This window comes from Scyliorhinus torazame, chromosome 5 (genome assembly GCF_047496885.1).
Source record: "Scyliorhinus torazame isolate Kashiwa2021f chromosome 5, sScyTor2.1, whole genome shotgun sequence".
NCBI classification, from domain to species: domain Eukaryota; kingdom Metazoa; phylum Chordata; class Chondrichthyes; order Carcharhiniformes; family Scyliorhinidae; genus Scyliorhinus; species Scyliorhinus torazame.
The window spans coordinates 106,064,908-106,087,314 of NC_092711.1; the positions used below are offsets into that span (position 1 = coordinate 106,064,908).

The 22,407-nt window shown below is 48.6% G+C and overlaps 1 protein-coding gene and 1 long non-coding RNA gene across 3 annotated transcripts; one reads left to right on the forward strand and one right to left on the reverse strand.

Moving 5' to 3' along the window:
• Positions 1-4,737: 4,737 nt before the first annotated feature.
• LOC140419332 (uncharacterized) lies at positions 4,738-10,836 on the reverse strand. Of its 2 annotated transcripts, none has more exons than XM_072503188.1 (4): positions 10,791-10,836; positions 10,011-10,117; positions 8,016-8,131; positions 4,738-6,291 (listed from the first exon to the last, which is right to left on the reverse strand). In XM_072503188.1, exon 4 carries the CDS (start codon positions 6,168-6,170, stop codon positions 4,959-4,961), a length of 1,212 nt encoding a protein of 403 aa, XP_072359289.1. In that variant the 5' UTR covers positions 6,171-6,291; positions 8,016-8,131; positions 10,011-10,117; positions 10,791-10,836; the 3' UTR covers positions 4,738-4,958. The 2 variants fall into 2 exon arrangements, with proteins under 2 accessions (XP_072359289.1, XP_072359290.1); XM_072503189.1 differs by having other exon boundaries at positions 8,009-8,131.
• Positions 10,371-13,567, forward strand: LOC140419334 (uncharacterized). The gene is made up of 2 exons (XR_011945720.1): positions 10,371-10,706; positions 11,452-13,567. It is a non-coding gene; the product is annotated as an uncharacterized lncRNA (long non-coding RNA).
• The last annotated feature ends 8,840 nt before the right edge of the window (positions 13,568-22,407 follow it).

The following is a 22,407-nucleotide window of genomic DNA, read 5'->3' on the forward strand; positions in this document are numbered from 1 at the left end:
TTACGTGCACTACTTCCGGCTATCATTCCCTTGCCTCCTCCCACCTCACTGGTTCCCCTCTATTGTTCCCTGTCTCCTCCCTCTTCCACCTCCTCCCCTTCTCCTGTGATTAGCCTTTCTTTCCTCTTAGGTTTAGCTGCTATCCCCCCCACCACGGTCTATCCCTCTCTCCCCCCGCCTCAGGTACTTTCCGCCCGGCTCGGGTACTTTCCCCTGATTCTTGGCGACCAGTCTATTCTTCTGCTTGTTTGTTGCCAGTAACAGGTCTCGGAACAATTGGGTGAATGGCTCCCACGTTCTGTGGAAGCCGTCGTCTGACCCTCGGATGGCGAATTTGATTTTCTCCATTTGCAGAGATTCTGAGAGGTCGGACAGCCAGTCTGCAGCTTTCGGTGGTGCTGCTGACCGCCAGCTGAACAGGATTCTATGGCGGGCGATCAGGGAGGCAAAGGCAAGGGCGTCCGCCCTCCTCCCCGGAAATAGATCTGGCTGGTCTGATACTCCCACGACTGCCACATTCGGGCATGGATCCACCCTCATCCCCATCACTTTGGACATTGCCTCGAAGAAGGGGGTCCAGTACATGGAACATAGAACAGTATAGCACAGAACAGGCCCTTCGGCCCTCAATGTTGTGCCATGCTTTGTCCGAAACCAAGATCAAGCTATCCCACTCCCTGTCATTCTGGTGTGCTCCATGTGCCTATCCAATAGCCGCTTGAAAATTCCTAAAGTGTCCGACACCACTATCACAGCAGGCAGTCCATTCCACACCCTAACCACTCTCTGAGTAAAGAACCTACCTCAGACATCCCTCCTATATCTCCCACCCTGATTCTTATCGTTATGCCTCCTTGTATCAGCTGCATCCACCCGAGGAAATAATCTCTGAACGTCCACTCTATCTATCCCCCTCATCATCTTATAAACCTCTATTAAGTCGCCTCTCATTCTCCTTCGCTCCAATGAGAAAAGCCCTAGCTCCCTCAACCTTTCCTCATAAGACCTACCCTCCAATCCAGGCAGCACTCAGGTAAATCTCCTTTGCACCTTTCCAATGCTTCCACATACTTCCCATAATGAGGTGACCAGAACTGCACACAATACTTCAAATATGGTCTCACCAGGGTCCTGTACTGTTGCAGCATAACCCCACGGCTCTTAAACTCCAGCCCCCTGTTAATAAACGCTAACACACTATAGGCCTTCTTCACTGCTCTATCCACTTGAGTGGCAACCTTCAAATTGATTTGATTTATTGTCACATATACCGAAGTACAGTGAAAAGTATTTTTCTGCGGCAGAAGGAACGTACACAGTACGTACAGTAGTAGACAAAAGAATAATCAACAGAGAACATTGACAAATAGTACAACAACAAACAGTGATTGGTTACAGTGCGGAACAAGGGGCCAAACAAAGCAAATACATGAGCAAGAGCAGCATAGGGTGTCATTACAGGGAGTTCTTACAGGGAGTGGATCAGTCCGAGGGGCAGTCGTTGAGGAGTCTTGTAGCTGTGGGGAAGAAGCTGTTCCTAAGTCTGAATGTGCGAGTCTTCAGACTTCTGTACCTTCTGCCTGATGGAAGGGTCTGGAAGAAGGCAATGTCTGGGTGGGAGAGGTCTCTGGTAATGCTGTCTGCCTTCCTGAGGCAGTGGTATGTGTATACAGGATGAATCTGGGAGTGGCAAGCTTGTGTGATGCGTTGGGCTGAGTTCATCACACTGTAGTTTCTTGCGATCTTGGACCAAGCTGTGATGCAGCCGGATAGGATGCTCTCTATCGCACATCTGTAAAAGTTTGTGAGAGTTGATGCAGACATGCCAAATTTCTTTAGCCTCCGTAGGAAGTAGAGACGTCGTTGGGCTTTCTTGACTGTTGCATCAACGTTAGTGGACCAGGACAGACTGTTGGTGATGGTGACCCCAGGAACTTAAAGCTATCGACCATCTCCACTTCAGAGCCATTGATGCAGACGGGAGTGCGTGTCTTGCTATGCTTCCTGAAGTCGATGATCAGTTCTTGGTCTTTCCAACATTTAGAGGGAGATTGTTTTCGGTACACCATGCAACCAACTGATTTATCTCCCTCCTGTAGTCTGATTCATCGTTGTTTGAGATACGGCCCACCACAGTCGTATCATCCGCAAACTTATAGATTGAGTTTGATTTAAATATTGCCACACAGTCATGTGTGTATAGGGAGTACAGTAGAGGACTGAGTACACATCCTTGCGGGGCCCCAGTGTTGAGGACTATTGTGGAGGAGGTGCTGTTGCCTATCCTGACAGATTGCGGTCTGTTGGTGAGGAAGTCGAGGATCCAGCTGCACAGGGAGGGGTCAAGTCCAAGATTGCGGAGTTTGGTTATTAGTCTTGTTGGGATAATGGTGTTGAAGGCGGAGCTGTAGTCAATGAACAGCAGTCTTACATAGGTATCCTTGTTGTCGAGGTGTTTGAGTGTTGATTGCAGAGCCAGTGAGATTGCGGTGATAGGCAAACTGCATTGGATCGAGACCGTCTGGGATGCTGGCAGTGATCCATCTCATGACCAGCCGCTCAAAGCATTCCATGATGACAGACGTTAGTCGTTGAGGCAGGCTACCTTGTTCTTTTTTAGTACTGGTATTATGGTGGTCTTCTTGAAGGAGGTAGTACCCCGCAAGTCTGGGGCAAGACCAGAACATGTGGGCATGGTTGGCCAGGCCTCCTTGGCACTGTTCCCACCTATCCTCCACCTTCAGGAAGACCGTACTCATACGAGTTCTTGTTAAGTGGACTCTATGTACCACTTTTAGTTGCGTCAGGCTGAGCCTTGCGCACGTGGAGGTGGAGTTGACCCCATGCAGTGCTTCGCTCCAGAGTCCCCACCCTATTTCAATCCCCAAGTCCTCCTCCCATTTCTTTCTTGTTGCATCCAATACGGTGTCGGCCCTTTCTATCAATCGGTCATACATGTCGCTACAGTTGCCTTTATCTAGGATGCTTGTGTCCAGTAACTTTTCCAGTAATGTCTGTCGTGGCGGTTGTGGATACGTCCTTGTCTCCTTTCGTAGGACGTTTTTGAGTTGCAGGTACCTTAGCTCGCTCCCCCTGGCTAGCTGGAATTTCTCTGTCAGTTCGTCCATTGTTGCAATCCTGCCGTCCGTGTATAGGTCCCTGACTGTCAGTGTCCCTCCGTCCTGTCCCCACTTTTTAAAGGTGGCGTCAGTCAGCGCTGGTGCAAACCTATGGTTGTTGCAGATGGGAGCTTTGTCCGACATTTTGGTCAGGCCAAATTGTGGCCGTAGTTGGTTTCAGGACTGGATGGTGGCTATCACCACCGGGCTGCTGTCATGTTTTTTGGGTGGGGTTGGGAGTGCCGCCGTGGCGAGGGCCCAGAGGGAGGTCCCCTTGCAGGAGGCCTCTTCCGCGCGCACCCACTCGGCTTCTGGCTCCTTGATTCGCCCGCTTATCCGTTCAGCGTCGCCGCCCAGTGGTAGAATTGTATGTTTGGGAGGGCTAGCCCCCCCCCCCCCCCCGGATTTTGTTTTTTTAGGACCTTCTTTGGGATCCTTGCATTCGCCCCCCAACTCCCCCCCCCCATATGAACACCATGATTAGTTTGTCTAGTGCTTTGAAAAAGGCCTTAGGGATGTAGATCGGGATGGATCTAAATAGGAAGACGTATCTGGGCAGCAAGTTCCCGCCTGTATGGTTAAAATCAGCTCAGAAAGGACAATCTCACCTCATCGAATTAACAGTGCAGAAGGAGGCCATTTGGCCCATCAGGTCTGCACCGGCCCTCGGAAAGACCATTCTACTTAAGCCCACACCTCCACCCTATCCCCGTAACCCAGTAACCCCACCTAGCTTTTTTGGACACCAAGGGCAATTTAGCATGGCCAGTCCACCTAACCTGCACATCTTTGGATTGTGGGAGGAAACCAGAGCACCCGAGGAAACACACGCAGACACGGGGAGAACTTACAGACTCCGCACAGACAGTGACCCAAGCCAGGAATCGAACCCTGGTCCCTGGTGCTGTGAATGAACAGTGCTGCCCACTGTGCTACCGTGCCGCCCTTGCATCCAAGCTCCCGGATTGTCTGTCTTCTCTCAGAGTAAGATTCTGTTTGTTTCTTGTATTTCACTGTGACAGGGCAGAGACCTGATTGAAGGGATTCCAACATGGGAGTTCTGGGAAAGATGGGCAAAGATTTGGGAGGCGACAACATGATCTAATAGTTTGGAGTGGAGAGGGATGGGACAGTAATTTGTTAGGATGGCAGGGTCAAGGACCTGTTTTATTGAGCAGGGGGTGATGATGGCAGATTTGAAGGACAGAGGGACAGTACCTGAAGAGACAGAAATGTTGACAATATCCATGGACATAGGGGAGTTGGCTGATCAGTAGCTGAGTGGGAATAGGGTCGATGGAGCAGGAGCTGGATCTCATGGACAAGATGAGCTCTGAGAGGGTATGAGGGAAGATGGGAGAGAAACTAGAGAAAGATGTGGGTTCAGGGCTCGGGAAAGGATGACATTTAGAGACAGTTTGGTCCGGTGGGCTCGTGGAAGGGAGGGAAGCAGCAGAGGCAGCTGATCGGATTTACTCAATCTCAGTCACAAAGAAGCTCCACAAGCTCCTCACACGTCTTGTTGAGGTGAGTACGGAAGAGACAGGGAAGAGCAAGAGTACTTCAAAAGGAACTAATTTGTGTCAGAGATATTTTAAAAATTTCAGCACACTGCGTATTTCACACAAATCTAATTTATTTGACTTTTAGCCAGAATATTAGCCCCTGTAAATGGGCTGGAGTTTGTTATCAGCAGAAAGAGACCCAAATGAACATGGTTCAGTCCTGAATGTGAGGAACAGCAAAATCCAATCACTGTGGTTACTTGTGGCCTCGTTGGTGTCTCAGGAGGTGGGATGAAGTGGTGAATCCTTTCCCACACTCGGAGCAGGTGAACGGTCACTCGTCAGTGTGAACACGTTGATGGCGCATCAGATCTCCAGACCTTTTATAGCATTTTCTGCAATCTGGACATTGAAAAGGTCTCTCATCAGTGTGAACTCGTTGATGTCTCAGCAGGTGGGATGAAGTGGTGAATCCCTTCCCACACTCGGAGCAGGCGAATGGTCTCTCCCCAGTGTGAACTCGCTGGTGCTTCCGCAGTGCGGATGACTCAGTGAATCCCTTCCCACAGTTGGAGCAGGTGAATGGCCTCTCCCCAGTGTGAATTCGCTGGTGACTCAGCAGGTGGGATGACTTAGTGAATCCCTTCCCACACTCGGAGCAGGTGAATGGTCTCTCCCCAGTGTGAACTCGCTGGTGTGTGGACAGATTAGATGACTCAGTGAACCCCTTCCCACACTCGGAGCAGGTGAACGGTCTCTCCCCAGTGTGAATTCGCTGATGTACAGTGAGGTTAGATGATCGTCTGAACCCAGTCCCGCAGTGAGAGCACCTGAACGGTTTCTCATCAGTGTGAACACGTTGATGGCGTATCAGATCCCCAGAACCTTTGAAGCACTTCCCGCAGTCTGGACATTGAAACGGTCTCTCCCCAGTGTGAACTAGCTGGTGTCTCAGGAGTAGGGATGACTGAGTGAATCCTTTCCCACACTCTGAGCAGGTGAATGGTCTCTCCCCAGTGTGAACTTGCTGGTGACTCAGCAGGAGGGATGAGTGAGTGAATCCTTTGCCACACTCTGAGCAGGTGAATGGTCTCTCCCCAGTGTGAATTCGCTGGTGCTTCTGCAGAGCAGATAACTGAGTGAATCCCTTGCCACACTTGGCACAGACAAATGGCTTCTCCCCAGTGTGAATTCGCTGATGTGCAGTGAGGTGAGATGACTTTTTGAACTCAGTCCCACAGTAAGAGCACCTAAATGGTCTCTCCCCAGTGTGAATTCGCTGGTGGCTAAGCAGGTCGGATGACTGAGTGAATCCCTTCCCACACTTGGAGCAGGTGAATGGTCTCTCCCCAGTGTGACTGCGTCGATGAGTTTCCAGCTGGGATGGGGAAGTGAATCCTTTCCCACAGTCTGCACATTTCCACGGTTTCTCCTCAGTGTGATTGCATTTGTGGCTTGTGAGGCCTGATGATAGAGCGAATCCTCGTCCACACACACAAATCATGTACGGTTTCTCCCCACTGTGAACGATGCTTTTTCCTTCCATGTTGAATGATATTCCGATGATATTCAGGATGTGATAAATTGAGGTCTCTGTCAGATCCTGATGTGATGCTTGGTTTGAAAGTTCCGAACTTTGAAACCTCCCCTTCGAACACCCTGTGAAACTGATTTAAAAACAGAAAATAGGGAGTGAGAGAGAACCCACAAGACCACAAGGCAGGTTGTGAAATTGAGCTGACTAAATCTGCTCACTTGTGGGGCCGGCACTGGGAAAAAGTGACCATGAAAACTGTTGGATTGTCATAAAAACCCAATTGGCCTCTTTTGGAGGAGAGAGAAAGAGGCGAAGAGGGATTTTGTATATCTACAAGACATATTAAGAGAGTAGTTGGCAAAGCATATTCGACCTTGAGCTTCATGAATAGAAATATTGATACTGACACTATGCTTTTGGTGGCACGGTGATTAGCACTGCTACCTCACAGCGCCAGGGACCCAGGTTCAATTCCGGCCTTGGTGACTGTGTGTGTGGAGTTTGCACTTTCTCCCCGTGTCTGCGTGGGTTTCCACCTGGTGCTCAGGTTTCCTCCAATACAAAGAAGGGAAAGTTAGGTGGAATTGGTCTTGATAAATTGCCCGGTAGTGTCCAGGGATGTGCAGGTTAGGTGGGGCTATGGGGTTACAAGGAGAGGGTCGGGGGGGGGGGCCTAGGCAGGGTGTCCTTTCAGAGAATCGGTGCAGACTCGATGGGCCAAATGGCCTCCTTCTGCTCTGTAGGAATTCTATGGTTCTAATTCTATTCTATGAATCTTTATAAAGCTCTGGTCACCACTCTTCAGGAAGGATGTGAAGGTTCTTGAGAAGGTGCAGAGGTGATTTACCAGAATGGTTCCAGCAAAGGAGGTTGAGGGGAGATTTGTGTTCAGGTACACAAGATTACGCCAGGTTTCCATTGGGTGGACAAAGAAACTCTGTTTCCATTCACTGATCGTACAAGCACTAGGGAGACAGATTTAAAGTTTTGGGTAAAACCTGGATTGAACTATAAAAGATCCTGAGGGTACTTGACAGGGTGGATGTGGAGAGAATGTTTCCTCTTGTGGGAGAAGCGAGAATGAGAGCAAAATAAGGAGTCACCCATTTAAGATGGAGATGATGATTTTTTATTCTCTTGAGGATTGTAAGATTTTGGAACTCACGTCCTTAAAAGGCAGTGAAAGCAGAGTCCTTGAATATTTTTAAGGCAGAGCTGGATAGATTCTTGATGAGCAAGGGGGTGAAAGGTTATCAGGGGTAGGCAGGAATGTGGAGTTGAGGTTAGAATGAGATCAGCCGCAATCTTATTGAATGCTGATCAGGCTCGAGGGGCCAAGTGGCCTGATCCTAGTTTGTATGTAAAAGGTACAGGAGATATGAGGTGACATGAGATATGGTTTTACACAGCGAGCGGCAATGACCTGAAACTTGCTGCCTATGAGGGAGTTTGAAAATAGATCCATGAATCATTTGATTTCCAAAGGAAATTGGATAGACACCTGAGGGAAATAAACCTGCGAAGATACAGGGAGCAGGAGAATGGGACTGACTGGATTGCTCCAGAGAGCTGGCATGGATTCACTGGGCCGAATGCCATTCTCTGTACCATCATGTCTCTGACTCTTTTGTGCAGTCTAGTTTTGTAATTTAACCCCGGGGGGGACAGATATCGTTCAGGTAAATCTGTGCTACACTCCCTCCGAGGCCATTCTATCCTTCCTCAGGTTTGTTGCCCAGAACTGAACACAGTTCTCCAGGTTTGGTCGAACCAGGGTTTGTGAATCTCGGGGCTTTTCCAGTCACACTGAGACCAGAAATCTTCCCTCACAGACAGAACAGTCAAACCTTTTACCTTCCACACCCAGATGCTGCTGATATTCAGGTTCTGATGAATCGAGTGACTCTGTCAGATCGCGATGTGACGTTTGGTTTGCTTTTCCCGTCTGTTAAACCTCCACTTCCAGTATCCTGTAAATTTACAGAAATCTCACTGTCGGTTTGGGATAGAAATTCACAACATTCTCTCCTCATCAACTTTGATTAAATGTATTCCTGGAGCTTTGGTCACATGACCTGCCGCCATCCTCCAGCCATTAATCTGTCAACACATCCATCCTTGTGACACGCTGCCTTCCTCGGCCAATTGGGAAGCAAAAGGACTGGGTACCTTACAGGACAGTGATTGTCAGCCAAATAACCTTTACCCCATTTTCAATATTTTTATATCCACTGAAGAGAAATGTTCAAAGAAAATTACATTAAAATCTTCTTTACTGTCGTAATGATTTCCCAGACACGATTCTCACCAAGACAGAAGGTTAAATTTGAATTCATTTAAAGTCTATTGAAGACCCTGAAACAATTGTTGGTTGTTGCAAAGACCCATCTGATTCATTCATGTCCTTCAGTGAAGGAAATCTTCTATCCTTACCTGGTCTGGCCTACATGTGACTCCAGATCCACAGTCAGCTGGTTAACTCTCTGAGATGCTCTCTGAGATACACTCAGTTCAAGGGCAATTAGTGCTGGGCAGTGAATGCTGGCCCAGCCAGCGACACCCACATCCCGTGAATGAACAGAAAAGAAAATCTGCCATCCTTACCTGGTCTGGCCGACACGATTCCAAACCACAGCTATGTGGTTGATTCTTTAAATGCCCTCCGAGATGGCCGAGCAAGCCACTCGGTTTGAGGGAAATTAGGGATGGGCAATAAATGTTGGCCCAGCCAGTGACTCCCACAAATCAATAAAATAAAATCCTGGAGACTCCAGTCAGTCAATCCGGGAGAGTTGGCATCCGGTCCAGGCTCGCAGCGCATGCGCCCTGCGGCACCTTGTCCTCTGTAAAGATGGCGGCCGGTATCCCGGGCCCGTCACCGCTCAGCTCTCACTCTATTTGGTGCTGTTTAAGTCGGAACCGTTAACATTTTACTTGGGAGTTGAAGCCTCCACGGGGTATTTATGAACCCTCCCGGCTCACTTCGCAGCTTCTATCGCTCCCAGGCCACCCACGGCTCCATTCCTGAAAGTCGCTCGATTGTTGCTTCCCCGCTCCTCACACCATCAGCGACAATCTGAACTGCGCATGCACCGGTCACAGCCCGAACGCCGCATGCTCCAGTCACAGCCGGACTCTGCGCATGTGCGAGAAGCTTCTGTCATGTGGATAGAGCACATTCTCAGCTGCAACGCATATTGGGTAATAAACCCACTATTGAAATGGATATGTTTGATTTAAATTATGCTTTGCGAACTGATTATGATTAGTAACATTGGGCCAAGGCAACTCCCACATCCCAAGAACAAATAAAGGAAAGTTGGCAGTTAGAAAGGCAAATGCAATGTTCGCATTCATTTCAAGAGAGCTACAATACAAGATGAATGGGGATGAGAAACATATCAGCCATGATCGAATGGCAGAGCAACCTCAAAAACTCGATGGGCTGAATGGCCTAATTCTGCTTCTCTATCTTTTTTTTTAATGAGGGAATCTCATCAAAACTTTTGTAAAAAAATTGTTGGAATCCATCCCAGACCTGGATACAGATCAATTGATTCTTGGAGGAGACTTCAATTGTGTTCTGGATCCTAAATGGACTGGTCCAAGCTGATTCAACCACAACAAAAACATGAAAAAGGAATGAAACCGGACGGACCACCCGGCATCGACCCAGGCACCAGAAACAACAACAGCAAACCCAGCAAAATATTTTTAAAATCTGTTCCCATCAGTAGATTGTAAAAGGATTACGGGACACAGATTTAAGATTGCGAGCAAGATCTACAGGGGAGATAGGAGGTAGACATTTTACACAGTGAGTGGTAATGACCTGAACTCAATGCTTACACACAAAGGTCGATAATCTCCAGGTCCTGGTAACTCGAACAGTGGTGTTAGAATTTGATGTGAGGATTGATTGTGAGTTTCCTGTCTGCGTATCCCTTTCTAATCCCCTGTGAAAGAAGTTTACAAAGGCATCACTGTCAGACCAGAAATGAAATTCAGGAAGATAAATATTTCTCCTGGCTTGAATTTGCTGTGTGTAAATCCTTCCCTACTAATCACTTGTAAAAGGAGTTTCCAAAATTAATCACCATCAGTCCGTCATTTCATTTCACATGGGACAGAACGTCTAATAAGACAGTGAAATCCGGAGAGCAGGATTTTCTTCCTTTTCTTTAACAGCCTCCCCGAACAGGCGCCGGAATGTGGTGACTAGGGGCTTTTCACAGTAACTTCATTTGAAGCCTACTTGTGACAATAAGCGATTTTCATTTGATTCATTTTCATCTCTGCCACCGCTTTGCATCATTAATAAGACATTGGGAATCAAAGACGAATGCAGTTTGATGGACAAGTTGTCTCCATTCTGAACAGTGGGGAACAAGCTCCTCCCACTGATTGAAACATCCACCCACAAACACGGCAAATGCGCATGCGCCCAGATACACATCCAATAAAGATGGCGGCCGTAAATCCGGGCCGAAGATGAGGAGCTGCAGCCCCGCTCGGTACAAACGGGGTCCCGTAAACCTTTCCGAGGTTTGCGATTTCAACCACTTTACACAACGTTTCCGTCCACTCCCGCGATCTCTCGCTCCCTCCATATTGTTAAACACCTCTTACCAATTTCCGATCTAAAAAAGACTTCCTTCTCCAACGCCATTACCCCCACTGCGCATGCTTCAATCATAGCGGGCCCGCCCCTCATTCACTGCGATTGGTTGGAGGACGAGCTGCTCCTGGTCGGTCGTCCAGTCCCGCCCCTCCTCTTCCTATTGGTCCGGAGCTGCCGTCAATCACCTGGGTAATGTGAGGCAGATTTCAGGCTGACTCGCTGATTGTTCAATAATCACAGAGGTAGAATCATAGAATTTACAGTGCAGAAGGAGGCCATTCGGCCCATCGAGTCTGCACCGGCTCTTGGAAAGAGCACCCTACTTAAGCCGACTTAAGCCCACACCTCCACCCTATCCCTGTAACCCATCAACCCCATCTAACGTAAGGGCAATTTAGCATGGCCAATCCACCAAACCTGCGCATCTTTGGACTGTGGGAGGAAACCGGAGCACCCGGAGGAAGCCCACGCAGACACGGGGAGAACGGGCAGACTCGGCACAGGCAGTGACACTTTTGTTGGGACTCGCTGATTTTGGTCTTTTATTTTGACTGGACCACAACTTGGGGAGAGCAAGAGAGGAAAGAAGGTTCGCTAGAAACTAGAATGATCTGTTGTGAATTTCTATCCTATTCTTCCAGTGATCATTTTTGTAAACTTCTTTTTCAGGCATCAGAATGGGAGGATTGGCAGCCTGGCAACTCGAACCAAATATAGCATCAAGATCTGACAGTCACTCAATTCATTAGGATCTAAATATCACAAACTGTCAATGTGCTTGTCTGTTCTGACTGTGGGAAGAGATTTCAAACATCAGTGTGACTGGAAAAGCCCCGAGACACACACACCTGAGTGGGAGTGTTCCAGTGAACTGACTGTGGAAAGAGCTTTAACCAGTTACACAGCCTGAAAAATCATCTTGTTTCCACTTGTGGAAGAGTCTGAGACCAGAGGGCATAATCTCAGAGTAAGGGATCTCAAATTTAGGACAGAGATGATGAGACATTCTTCCATCAGAGGGCAGTGAATCTGTGGAATTCTTCAGCTGTGAAATCAATCTGTCTCTGAAGTTTACCATAAAAAGGCAAAGGTGAAGGTGTGTTTACCCGGATGGGCCGCTTGGTGGCGCAGTGGCTCTTTCACTGAGGGGCCATGAGTTCAGAAACATCCCAGACAGGACTGGTGAGAAATATCTGTCTGGGAAAGGGGAGAAAACTGTGTAATCGGGGAAATGGAGCGGTGCCGATGGACCTCAGAGAAAGGAGTTCTGATTAGTCTTATTTTCTTGATTTTTCATTCAATTTCAGTGAAAATATTACACAAAAGTTTATTTTGATGTTTACAAAAGGGAACATAACAATTGAGGGTCACAGTAAGAACAAAACACATGCCCTCTGAGCTGCCAAATGTATGTACGACTGTAACACAAGAGAGAACAGGAGCTCAGCATAAAGGGAAAGCAACAGTTGTGAATAAGTACGAGATACATTACTTATTTAGACATAGTAAGAAGTCTTACAACACCAGGTTAAAGTCCAACAGGTTTGTTTCGATGTCACTAGCTTTCGGTCATGACATTATTTAGACATGACATTATTTAGACATGACATTGAAAGAAATTATTAGCTCCAATTACATTACAGCCAAAATTATCTCGTACATTTTAAACTGAAAAACAGAAATACTGTTGATGATTGTCTCAGTTACAGATGCAGAATAATAAACTGAGAGAATTTTACTGTTAGTCACCAAGAGGAGATATTGTATTTGTGTCACACACACATCATAATAAAGAGCTGAGGAAAATCTACAGCGTCCAAACGTCAACCGATCACTTGATCTGTAAAAGAGAGAGAAAATGATGAAGCAGATGTTTATGATCAGGGACATTGATGTTAGAGTTTTTAATCAATCAAACATTTAGAGATTTTTGAAACGGCTTCTGTCAGTTTGAAGTGTGAGTGGATTGAATCTTCTCACCTTCACCAGAGTGACTGCAGCGCTGTAGGAAATGCTCAGGAAGAACAGGGTGATGAATGTGGAAGCGTTTGTCCAGATGTTCCCATTATCATCCTAATAGTCTTCAGTCCAGGTGTGGTCTGTGGTATCTATGAGGATAAAGCCAAATAAATATAATCAGACTGTTTATTAATCATGGATATATTTTTAATATTCTCGTTTAATTTTCTCCCGCTGCTAATTCATTCTTTAATATATTTGTCATTGCATATCTACTGTTCAGTTTGTGACACTCAGAAATCGATCTGTGTAACTTAATTTTTCCAATTAAGGGGCAATTTGGCGTGGCCAATCCACCTACCCTGCACAACTTTGGGTTGTGGGGGTGAGACCCATAGGTCACAGGGAGAATGTGCAAACTCCACTGGTACAGAGACCCAGGAGTGGGATCAAACCCAGGTCCTTGGCACTGTGAGGCAGCAGTGCTAACCATTGCATCACCGTGCCGCCCTTGCCTGACGTTTGTGTTTGTTCTTTAGCTTTTGTGTCTGTGTAGATGCAAAATTCGTGTTTCTTTACTCTTCTTTTGTGCGTCCCGATGTCTTTATAAGTGTCATTGTGTGTGTTAATGTGTCAATGAGTATTGATCTGTGTATTTGTGTGTCAGCGTCTGTATGTGAACTTTGTTTATCTTCTGTCAATGTGTAGATATGAGTGTTCTATTGTGTGTGTTGAAGTCTATGTTTATATATTAATGCCTGTGTTAATATAAGTTTATACTTCCCTGCCCAGTAATAAAAGTGTTAGTGTGTCTTTATACATTCAACATGCATGTCAGTGTCTTAATGTTTGTGTCTGGATAAGTGTGTGTGTGTGTTTGTTGATGTGTGTATTTCATCATAGAATCATCATCATATAATCCCTACTCTGCTGAACGAGGCTATTCGGCCCATTGAGTCTGCACCGACCCACCAAAAGAGCACTCTACCTGAACGCATGCTCCTGCCCTATCCCCAGAACCTCGTAACCCCACCAAATGTTGTGGGCACGAAGGGATAATATAGCATGGCCAATCCACCTAACCTGCACATATTTAGTTTGCGGGAGGAAACCGGAGCATGCGGAGGAAACAGGAATAGACATGGGAAAACGTGGAAACTCCACACAGACAATCACTAAAGGCTGGAATTGAATCCGGATTTCTGACGCTGTGAGGCAGCAGTGCTATTTAAGCATTGATGATTGTTTATAACTATCTATTGATGTGTATTGATGCCTCTATGTGCACTAATGTATGTTTGTGCTAGCATGTGTATGAGTATGCTAATATGTGACCACGTGTGCCCATAAGTGTGTTAGTGTGGATATTTGACTCTGAATGGAAAAATTTGTGTCATCGTGAAATTCTGCTAAGTACATGTTATTGGTTACAGTTGTGTTTCATATTCTTCTGTCAGCTTGCTTGTCTCGTTTCATATGTTTGTGTATCTGTGTGGACATGTGGTTGTATGTGTCTGTTTGTATACATTTGTGTAGCCGCTTGTGTGTGTGGATTTGTGTGTGTATGTGTGTATGTGCACGTGTGTCAGTGTGTGTATAAACGTGCTTTTTGTGTTTATGTGCATGTTTGTGAATTTTTGCGCACGTTTGCGTGTGTTTTTGTGTCAAAATATGTGTGGTTCGTTGTGCCTGGGTGTATGTTTATGCATGTGTTTCTATGTGTGTCTATATGTGTGTGTTTGTCTCTACGTGTGAGCGTGTGTGGGTCTGTGTGCATGTGTGTGTCGTGTTTGTGTCTGTTTATCTGTCTGTGTATTTGTATCAGCTGCCTGTAGCTTTGCCAGTTGTGGGTATTATTGGTACCGATGTAGAATATGTTGAAATTTCTGCTTCTAAATGTGTTTTCTGTGAGTTGCAAGCTGACATCAGGTGACCTAATGCAAAAATACAAGGAAGCGCCTCAGGAGAGAACAGTGAAACCCCAGGGAGAATTCAATCACCAGTCTGGATTTGGATTATGGGGAATCGGTTTTAGCAGACGGATAAGAGGAACAATGCTGTTAAAAAAAATGCATCTTTGTCACGATGGTCTTTTAAACCCTTCAGCCAGTAAGCTACATGATATCTTGTAATGTCAGTGTAGCGCACAATGACTTACGAGAGAGATGAGTAGTGATGAAGTCGATGAGGCTTTATTAAGCGAGACTTGTCCCCAGCAGTTCAGCAACAGAATGAAGCGGCGGGGAGAAGCTCGGGTTCTTATACTCCGCCTTCAGGGCGGAGCCAGGAGTCAACAGCCAACCAGGACCCGGGATCTGTCAGCCAATAGCGTCACGGCTTCACAGTCCCACATGACCCCTAATACATACCACCACATTCACCCCTTGTTAAAAAGGAACCCTGCGGGGTGGTGGTTCGCATGGTGGTAGAGGTTTACAAGGCTGGTCCTGGGAGGAAATTTTCGGGCATGTTACTGCAGTTTTAGCCCTGCACTGGGCTATGTACAAGGTTTGTGAAACTATTTACAATATTAGTCAGAGAAAAATGTTTTGTTACAGTCCAACAACATTCTTGGTGTCACGCCGATGCCACGAGTCGAGCGAGCGGTGTGGTCTTCCTCGTCGATCGCCTCAGCCCCACTGGTGGTGCAGGGGCTTGTTCAGGCGTTGTCGTCTTCGTTCCGGTGTTCATTCCTGTTTCACTCCTGGGCGGGCACGGGAGGAGGACCGATCCTCCCGGGAAGGGGGCGGTCGCGGGGTGCGCTGGTGGTAGGGAGGGGGTGATCGGTATTGGGGGGGTGTGTGTTGCCGGCGGGCGCCAGGTCCCGCAGGGAGACCGTGTCCTGTCAGCCGTCGGGGTATGCCACGTAGGCGTACTGCGGGTTCGCGTGGAGAAGGTGAACCCTCTCGACCAACTGGTCCGATTTGTGCACCCGCACATGTTTCCGGAGCAAGATGGGTCCTGGGGCCGCCAGCCAGGTCGGCAGTGACGTTCCGGAGGAGGACTTCCTGGGGAAGACACGGAGGCTCTCATGAGGCGTTTGGTTAGTGGTGGTACACAGCAGCGACCGGATGGAGTGGAGAGCATCCGGGAGTACCTCCTACCACCGGGAAATTGGGAGATCCCTGGACCGTAGGGCCAGCAGGACGGTCTTCCAGACCGTGCCGTTCTCCCTCTCTACTTGCCCGTTCCCCCGGGGGTTGTAGCTGGTCGTCCTGCTCGAGGCTATGCCCTTGCTGAGCAGGAACTGGCGCAACTCGTCACTCATGAAGGAGGACCCCCTGTCGCTATGGATATATGCGGGGCAACCGAACAGTGTGAATATGGTGCCAAGGGCTTTAATGACTGTGGCCGCTGTCATGTCGGGGCAGGGGATGGCGAAGGGGAAACAAGAGTACTCGTCCACCACGTTCAAGAGGTATGCGTTGTGGTCGGTGGAGGGGAGGGGCCCTTTGAAATCCAGACTGAGGCGTTCAAAGGGGCGGGAAGCCTTGATCAGGTGGGCTCTATCCGGCCTGAAAAAGTGCAGTTTGCACTCCGCGCAGATGTGGCAGTTCCTGGTGACTGTACGGACCTCCTCCACAGAGTAGGGGAGGTTGCGGGACTTTATGAAATGGTCGAACCGAGTGACCCCCGGGTGGCAGAGGTCCTCGTGGAGGGCTTGGAGACGGTCTATTTGTGCGTTGGCACATGTGCCGCGGGATAGGGCATCGGACGGCTCGTTCAGCTTTCTGGGACGGTACAAGATCTCGTAGTTGAAGGTGGGGAGCTCGATCCTCCACATTAAGATCTTGTCATTTTTAATTTTGCCCCGCTGTGCATTATCGAACATGAAGGCTACCGACCGTTGGTCGGTGAGGAGAGTGAATCTCCTGCCGGCCAGGTAGTGCCTCCAATGTCGCACAGCTTCCACTATGGCTTGGGCTTCCTTTTCCACTGAGGAGTGGCGGATTTCTGAGGCGTGGAGGGTTCTGGAGAAAAAGGCCACGGGTCTGCCCGCTTGGTGAAGGGTGGCCGCCAGAGCTACGTCGGATGCGTCGCTCTCGACCTGGAAGGGGAGGGACTCGTCGATGGCGCGCATCGTGGCCTTTGCGATATCCGCTTTGATGCGGCTGAAGGCCTGGCGAGCCTCTGTCGACAGGGTGAAGGTAGTTGTCTGTATTAGCGGGCGGGCCTTGTCTGCATACTGGGGGACCCACTGGGCGTAATATGAAAAGAACCCCAGGCAACGTTTCAGGGCTTTGGAGCAGTGGGGAAGGGGAAATTCCATAAGGGGGCGCATGTGTTCGGGGTCGGGGCCTATTATCCCATTGTGCATTACGTATCCCAGGATGGCCAACCGGTTTGTGCTAAAAACGCACTTTTCCTCGTTGTATGTGAGGTTCAAGGCGTTAGCGGTCTGGAGGAATTTTTGGAGGTTGGCGTCGTGGTCCTGCTGATCATGGCCGCAGATGGTTACGTTGTCGAGATACGGGAACGTGACCTGCAACCCGTGCTGGTCAACCATTCGGTCCATCTCCCGTTGGAAGACGAGACCCCGTTCGTGACACCAAATGGAACCCTTAGGAAGTGGTATAGACGCCCATCTGCCTCGAAGGCTGTGTACTTGCGGTCACCTGGGCGGATGGGGAGCTGGTGGTAGGCAGACTTGAGGTCCACGGTGGAGAAAACCTTATACTGGGCAATCCGATTTACCATGTCGGATATGCGGGGGAGAGGGTAAGCATCTAGCTGTGTGTACCTGTTGATGGTCTGGCTATAGTATATGACCATCCTTTGCTTCACCCCGGTCTTTACTACTACCACCTGGGCTCTCCAGGGACTATTGCTGGCCTTCCTTCAGCAACCGCTGGACTTCAGACCGAATAAATATCCGGTCCTGGGCGCTGTACCGTCTGCTCCTAGTGGCAACGGATTTGCAATCTGGGGTGAGGTTTGCAAACAAGGACGGCGGTTCAACCTTGAGAGTTGCGAGGCCGCAGATAGTGAGTGGGGGTATTGGGCCGCCGAATTGAAATGTTAGGCTCTGCAGGTTACACTGGAAATCTAATCCCAGTAATGTGGGCGCGCAGAGTTGGGGAAGGACGTAGAGCCTGTAGTTTTTAAACTCCCTCCCTTGCACCGTTAGGTTCACAATGCAGAACCCTTTGATCTCTATGGAGTGGGATCCTGCAGCTAGGGAAGCTGCAAGGGCCCGTGACTCTGAGAGTCCTAACGACTCTCTTTCTAAAAAGTCTTTGGGGAGCGTTTGGGCTATGCTGGGCTTGTTCTTCTCCGGGGATTGCGGCGACCCCCCGGGACCGGCACACAGCCGCGTAATGGCCCTTCTTGCCGCAGCTTTTACAAATAGCTGCGCGGGCCGGGCAGCGCTGCCGGGGGTGTTTCGCTTGCCTGCAGAAATAGCAGCGGGCCCCCCCGGGATGGTCTGGCGCTTTAACCGTGCAAGCCTGTGAGGGAGGGTGGGGGGTTTGTCGCGACGGGGGTCCACGGAGCCCAAGGGGCTGCCGCGCGGTCGGTGCCGTAGGCGCGGGCGTTTTGCGAGGCCACATCTAGGGAAGCTGCAAGGGCCCGTGCCTCTGAGAGTCCTAACGACTCTCTTTCTAAACTCTGTCTCACTAACGTGATAGAGTTTTTCGAAGAGGTCACTAAGATGGTTGATGCAGGTAGGGCAGTAGATGTTGTCGATATGGACTTCAGTAAGGCCTTTGACAAGGTCCCTCATGGTAGACTGGTACAGAAGGTGAGGTCACACGGGATCAGGGGTGAGCTGGCAAGGTGGATACAGAACTGGCTAGGCCATAGAAGGCAGAGAGTAGCAATGGAGGGATGCTTTTCTAATTGGAGGGCTGTGACCAGTGGTGTTCCACAGGGATCAGTGCTGGGACCTTTGCTCTTTCTAGTATATATAAATGATTTGGAGGAAAATGTAACTGGTCTGATTAGTAAGTTTGCAGACGACACAAAGGTTGGTGGAATTGCGGATAGCGATGAGGACTGTCGGAGGATACAGCAGGATTTAGATTGTCTGGAGACTTGGGCGGAGAGATGGCAGATGGAGTTTAATCCGGACAAATGTGAGGTAATGCATTTTGGAAGGTCTAATGCAGGTCGGGAATATACAGTGAATGGTAGAACCCTCAAGAGTATTGAAAGTCAAAGAGATCTAGGAGTACAGGTCCACAGGTCATTGAAAGGGGCAACGCAGGTGGAGAAGGTAGTCAAGAAGGCATACGGCATGCTTGCCTTCATTGGCCGGGGCATTGAGTATAAGAATTGGCAAGTCATGTTGCAGCTGTATAGAACCTTAGTTAGGCCACACTTGGAGTATAGTGTTCAATTCTGGTCGCCACACTACCAGAAGGATGTGGAGGCTTTAGAAAGGGTGCAGAAGAGATTTACCAGAATGTTGCCTGGTATGGAGGGCATTAGCTATGAGGAGCGGTTGAATAAATTCGGTTTGTTCTCACTGGAACGAAGGAGGTTGAGGGGAGACCTGATAGAGGTATACAAAATTATAAGGGGCATAGACAGAGTGGATAGTCAGAGGCTTTTCCCCAGGGTAGAGGGGTCAATTACTAGGGGGCATAGGTTTAAGGTGAGAGGGGCAAGGTTTAGAGTAGATGTACGAGGCAAGTTTTTTATGCAGAGGGTAGTGGGTGCCTGGAACTCGCTACCGGAGGAGGTAGTGGAAGCAGGGACGATAGGGACATTTAAGGGGCATCTTGACAAATATATGAATAGGATGGGAATAGAAGGATACGGACCCAGGAAGTGTAGAAGATTGTAGTTTAGTCGGGCAGCATGGTCGGCACGGGCTTGGAGGGCCGAAGGGCCTGTTCCTGTGCTGTACATTTCTTTGTTCTTTGTTCTTTGTTGTAAAAGTCTTTGGCGGATTTGGGGAGAGTTCATACCTGCCACAAACGCATCGCGAATTAGCATGTCCGTGTGTTCGATCGCGTTCACCGGCGGGCAGCTGCAGCCCCGTCCCTAAATTAGCAGCGCGGCGTAGAATTCATCTAGCGATTCTCCGGGACTTTTCCGTCTCGTTGCGAGTTGGTAGCGCGCGTAGATCTGGTTCACGGGGCGAACGTAGATGTTCTTCAGTAATGCGAGCACCGTCGGGAAATCCTCTGCGTCTTCTATGAGAGGATAAATTTCCGGGCTTACCCTCGAATGTAGGACCTGCATTTTCTGGTCTTCTGTGATCCGGCCGTGGGCCGTTCGGAGGTAGCCTTCAAAACATGCTTGCCAGTGTTTAAATACTGCTGCCGAGTTCGTTGCGTGGGGGCTGATCCGCAGGCATTCCGGGGCGATCCGGAGCTCCATAGTCCTTTAAGCTCGCTTAATAAATTGTAGCGCACAATGACTTACAAGAGAGATGAGTAGTGATGAAGTCGATGAGGCTTTATTAAGCGAGACTTGCCCCCAGCAGTTCAGCAACAGAATGAAGTGGCGGGGAGAAGCTCGGGTTCTTAAACTCCGCCTTCAGGGCGGAGCCAGGAGTCAACAGCCAACCAGGACCCGGGATCTGTCAGCCAATAGCGTCACGGCTTCACAGTCCCACATGACCCCTAATACATACCACCACAGTCAGTAACTGCGTTCTGAGTCTAGAGAACCGTTTACTTCCAAACTCCCTGCTTGGGGACTGGAAAGATATTGAGTTAATAATCTCCCTCTCTCTGGTCAGCTCAGCAAATTGCCTTTGGGATCTCCCTGCTGGAGGTGGAGAGACAGAGAGTTCACTCATCACCTTCTTCCTCTTTTGGTCGGGAAAGTGGGTTGGTATTGGCCCTTTGCTCTCTTTGTTGGGGAAGTGTGGGTACAGCAGATTAAATAATGCCGCTCCACTCATTGTTGGAAGCATGTGCGTAGTGGATTAACTAATGCCCACCGTCTCTTTGCTGGGGAAGTGGGGGTACAGTGTGTTAACTGATGCCCCTCCCCTCTTTGCTGGGCAAGTGGGGGAACAGTGCATTAAGTAATGCCCCTCCCCCTCTCTCTGTTAGGGAAGTGGGGGTACAGTGTGTAAGCTAATGCCCCTGCCCCTCTCTTTGTTGGGAAGTGGGGGTACAGTGGATTAACTAATGCCCCTGCCCTCTCTTTGCTGGTGAAGTGGGGGACAGTGGATTAACAATTTCACTTTCCCCTCTCTTTGACTGGGGATTGTTGGTCCATGTTTCTGTGTGACCCTCAATTCAGTTCCCAGTGGGTCTGATACAGCAACTTAAATCTGACATTAATTTTAAAGGGATGGACAATGAGCGAAGCAGGAACACCGAGATCGAAATGTGATGTGTTTGTTTGTCTGAAATGGGAAAGTATCCGATTTCTCCTCAGCGGGAGGAAAGTCAATGAATCCTGTAATGAATGAGTTTTGCTCTGTCTCTAACCCTGGGTGTATCTGAGCTGGGAGCTCTGGTTGTATCAGACTTGGGGCCGAGACCTGTAGAAATCCGGGTCTCATTGAACAGATCTAATATCAGCAAAGTGGAAGCTCCATTAATTAAGCGGCTGTGTATTTAAATCACAATTAGAGGAAAAAACCTTTATAAGGTTATTTTAGTTCGAAATACAATTGATAGATTCTCATTGACATGAATTAACGGTGTCCATCAGAGCGAGGGAAATGTTCACAAAACTGGGGTTACCGCTGGATTTATCAACCGTTCTGTTGATGATCTTCAAGGGGATGGCTTCATGTCCCACCACACAGGAGTAAGAAGCGCCGCTGGCCCACTCCTCCGCTGCAATGGATAACAGGCTGTACATGAAGAAGGAGCTATTGCCGTTCTCCGCCATCACCTCGGTGTTCTTGTAGTTCCCGGGATTCATCGGCTTGTCATTGACGGTCCACTTGACGAAGATCTCTCGGGGGGAGAAACCTCTCACTAAGCAGCTGAGGGAGACGAATCTCTGAGCGGAGACGTCTTCAGCCGAGGGCAGGAGGACAGAGACGGACGGTTCCCGCGGATTGGGATCTGCAGAAAATGTACAATAAATGTCAGTAAAATGGGGAATTCCGGAGACAATGGAACCGCGGGTTAGATGTGAGAGAAATGTGTTTTGTGTTGGATTTTAAAGGTTTCCATTTTCCACTTTAGGATCTGTCCGGTTTCCCAGCTCGGAGCTGAGGTGGACACAAGCCTTTTCGCTGAGAATTTACGGATATTGGATTCGGAAGTTTCAGAAAGTGTACAGCAGGGAAACAGGCCATTCGGCCCGCCTGTTCTGTGCTGGTGTATAAACTCCACTCCAGGCTCCTCCCACCTTACCCCAAGAGGATTGGGAAACTGCCAATGTAACACCCTTATTGAAAAGGGAGGGAATCAAAAATAGGTAACTATAGGCCAGGGACATTAATAGCTGAGCATTTAAGCATACAGAGTGTAAACAAGCTGGGTCTACCCGGCTTCGTGAAGGGTAAATCATGCCTGACAAATTTATTGCAATTCTTTGAGGTGATAACGAGAAGGCTGGAGAGAGGGGGACCAGTAGATGTGATATACATGAATTTTAAAACTGTGTTTAATAAGTGAATGTACTATTGCCATGGCTGCAGATACAAAAATAGAAAGGCAAGTGGTGAGGTATACAGAATATCCACAGAGGGACAGAGATAGCGTAACTTACTGAGTAAAAACTTGGCAGATGAAACATAATGTA

Excerpts from the sequence above, each read along its gene's own strand:
- LOC140419332 (XM_072503188.1), bottom strand. The coding sequence starts at position 6,170 with ATGGAAGGAAAAAGCATCGTTCACAGTGGGGAGAAACCGTACATGATT.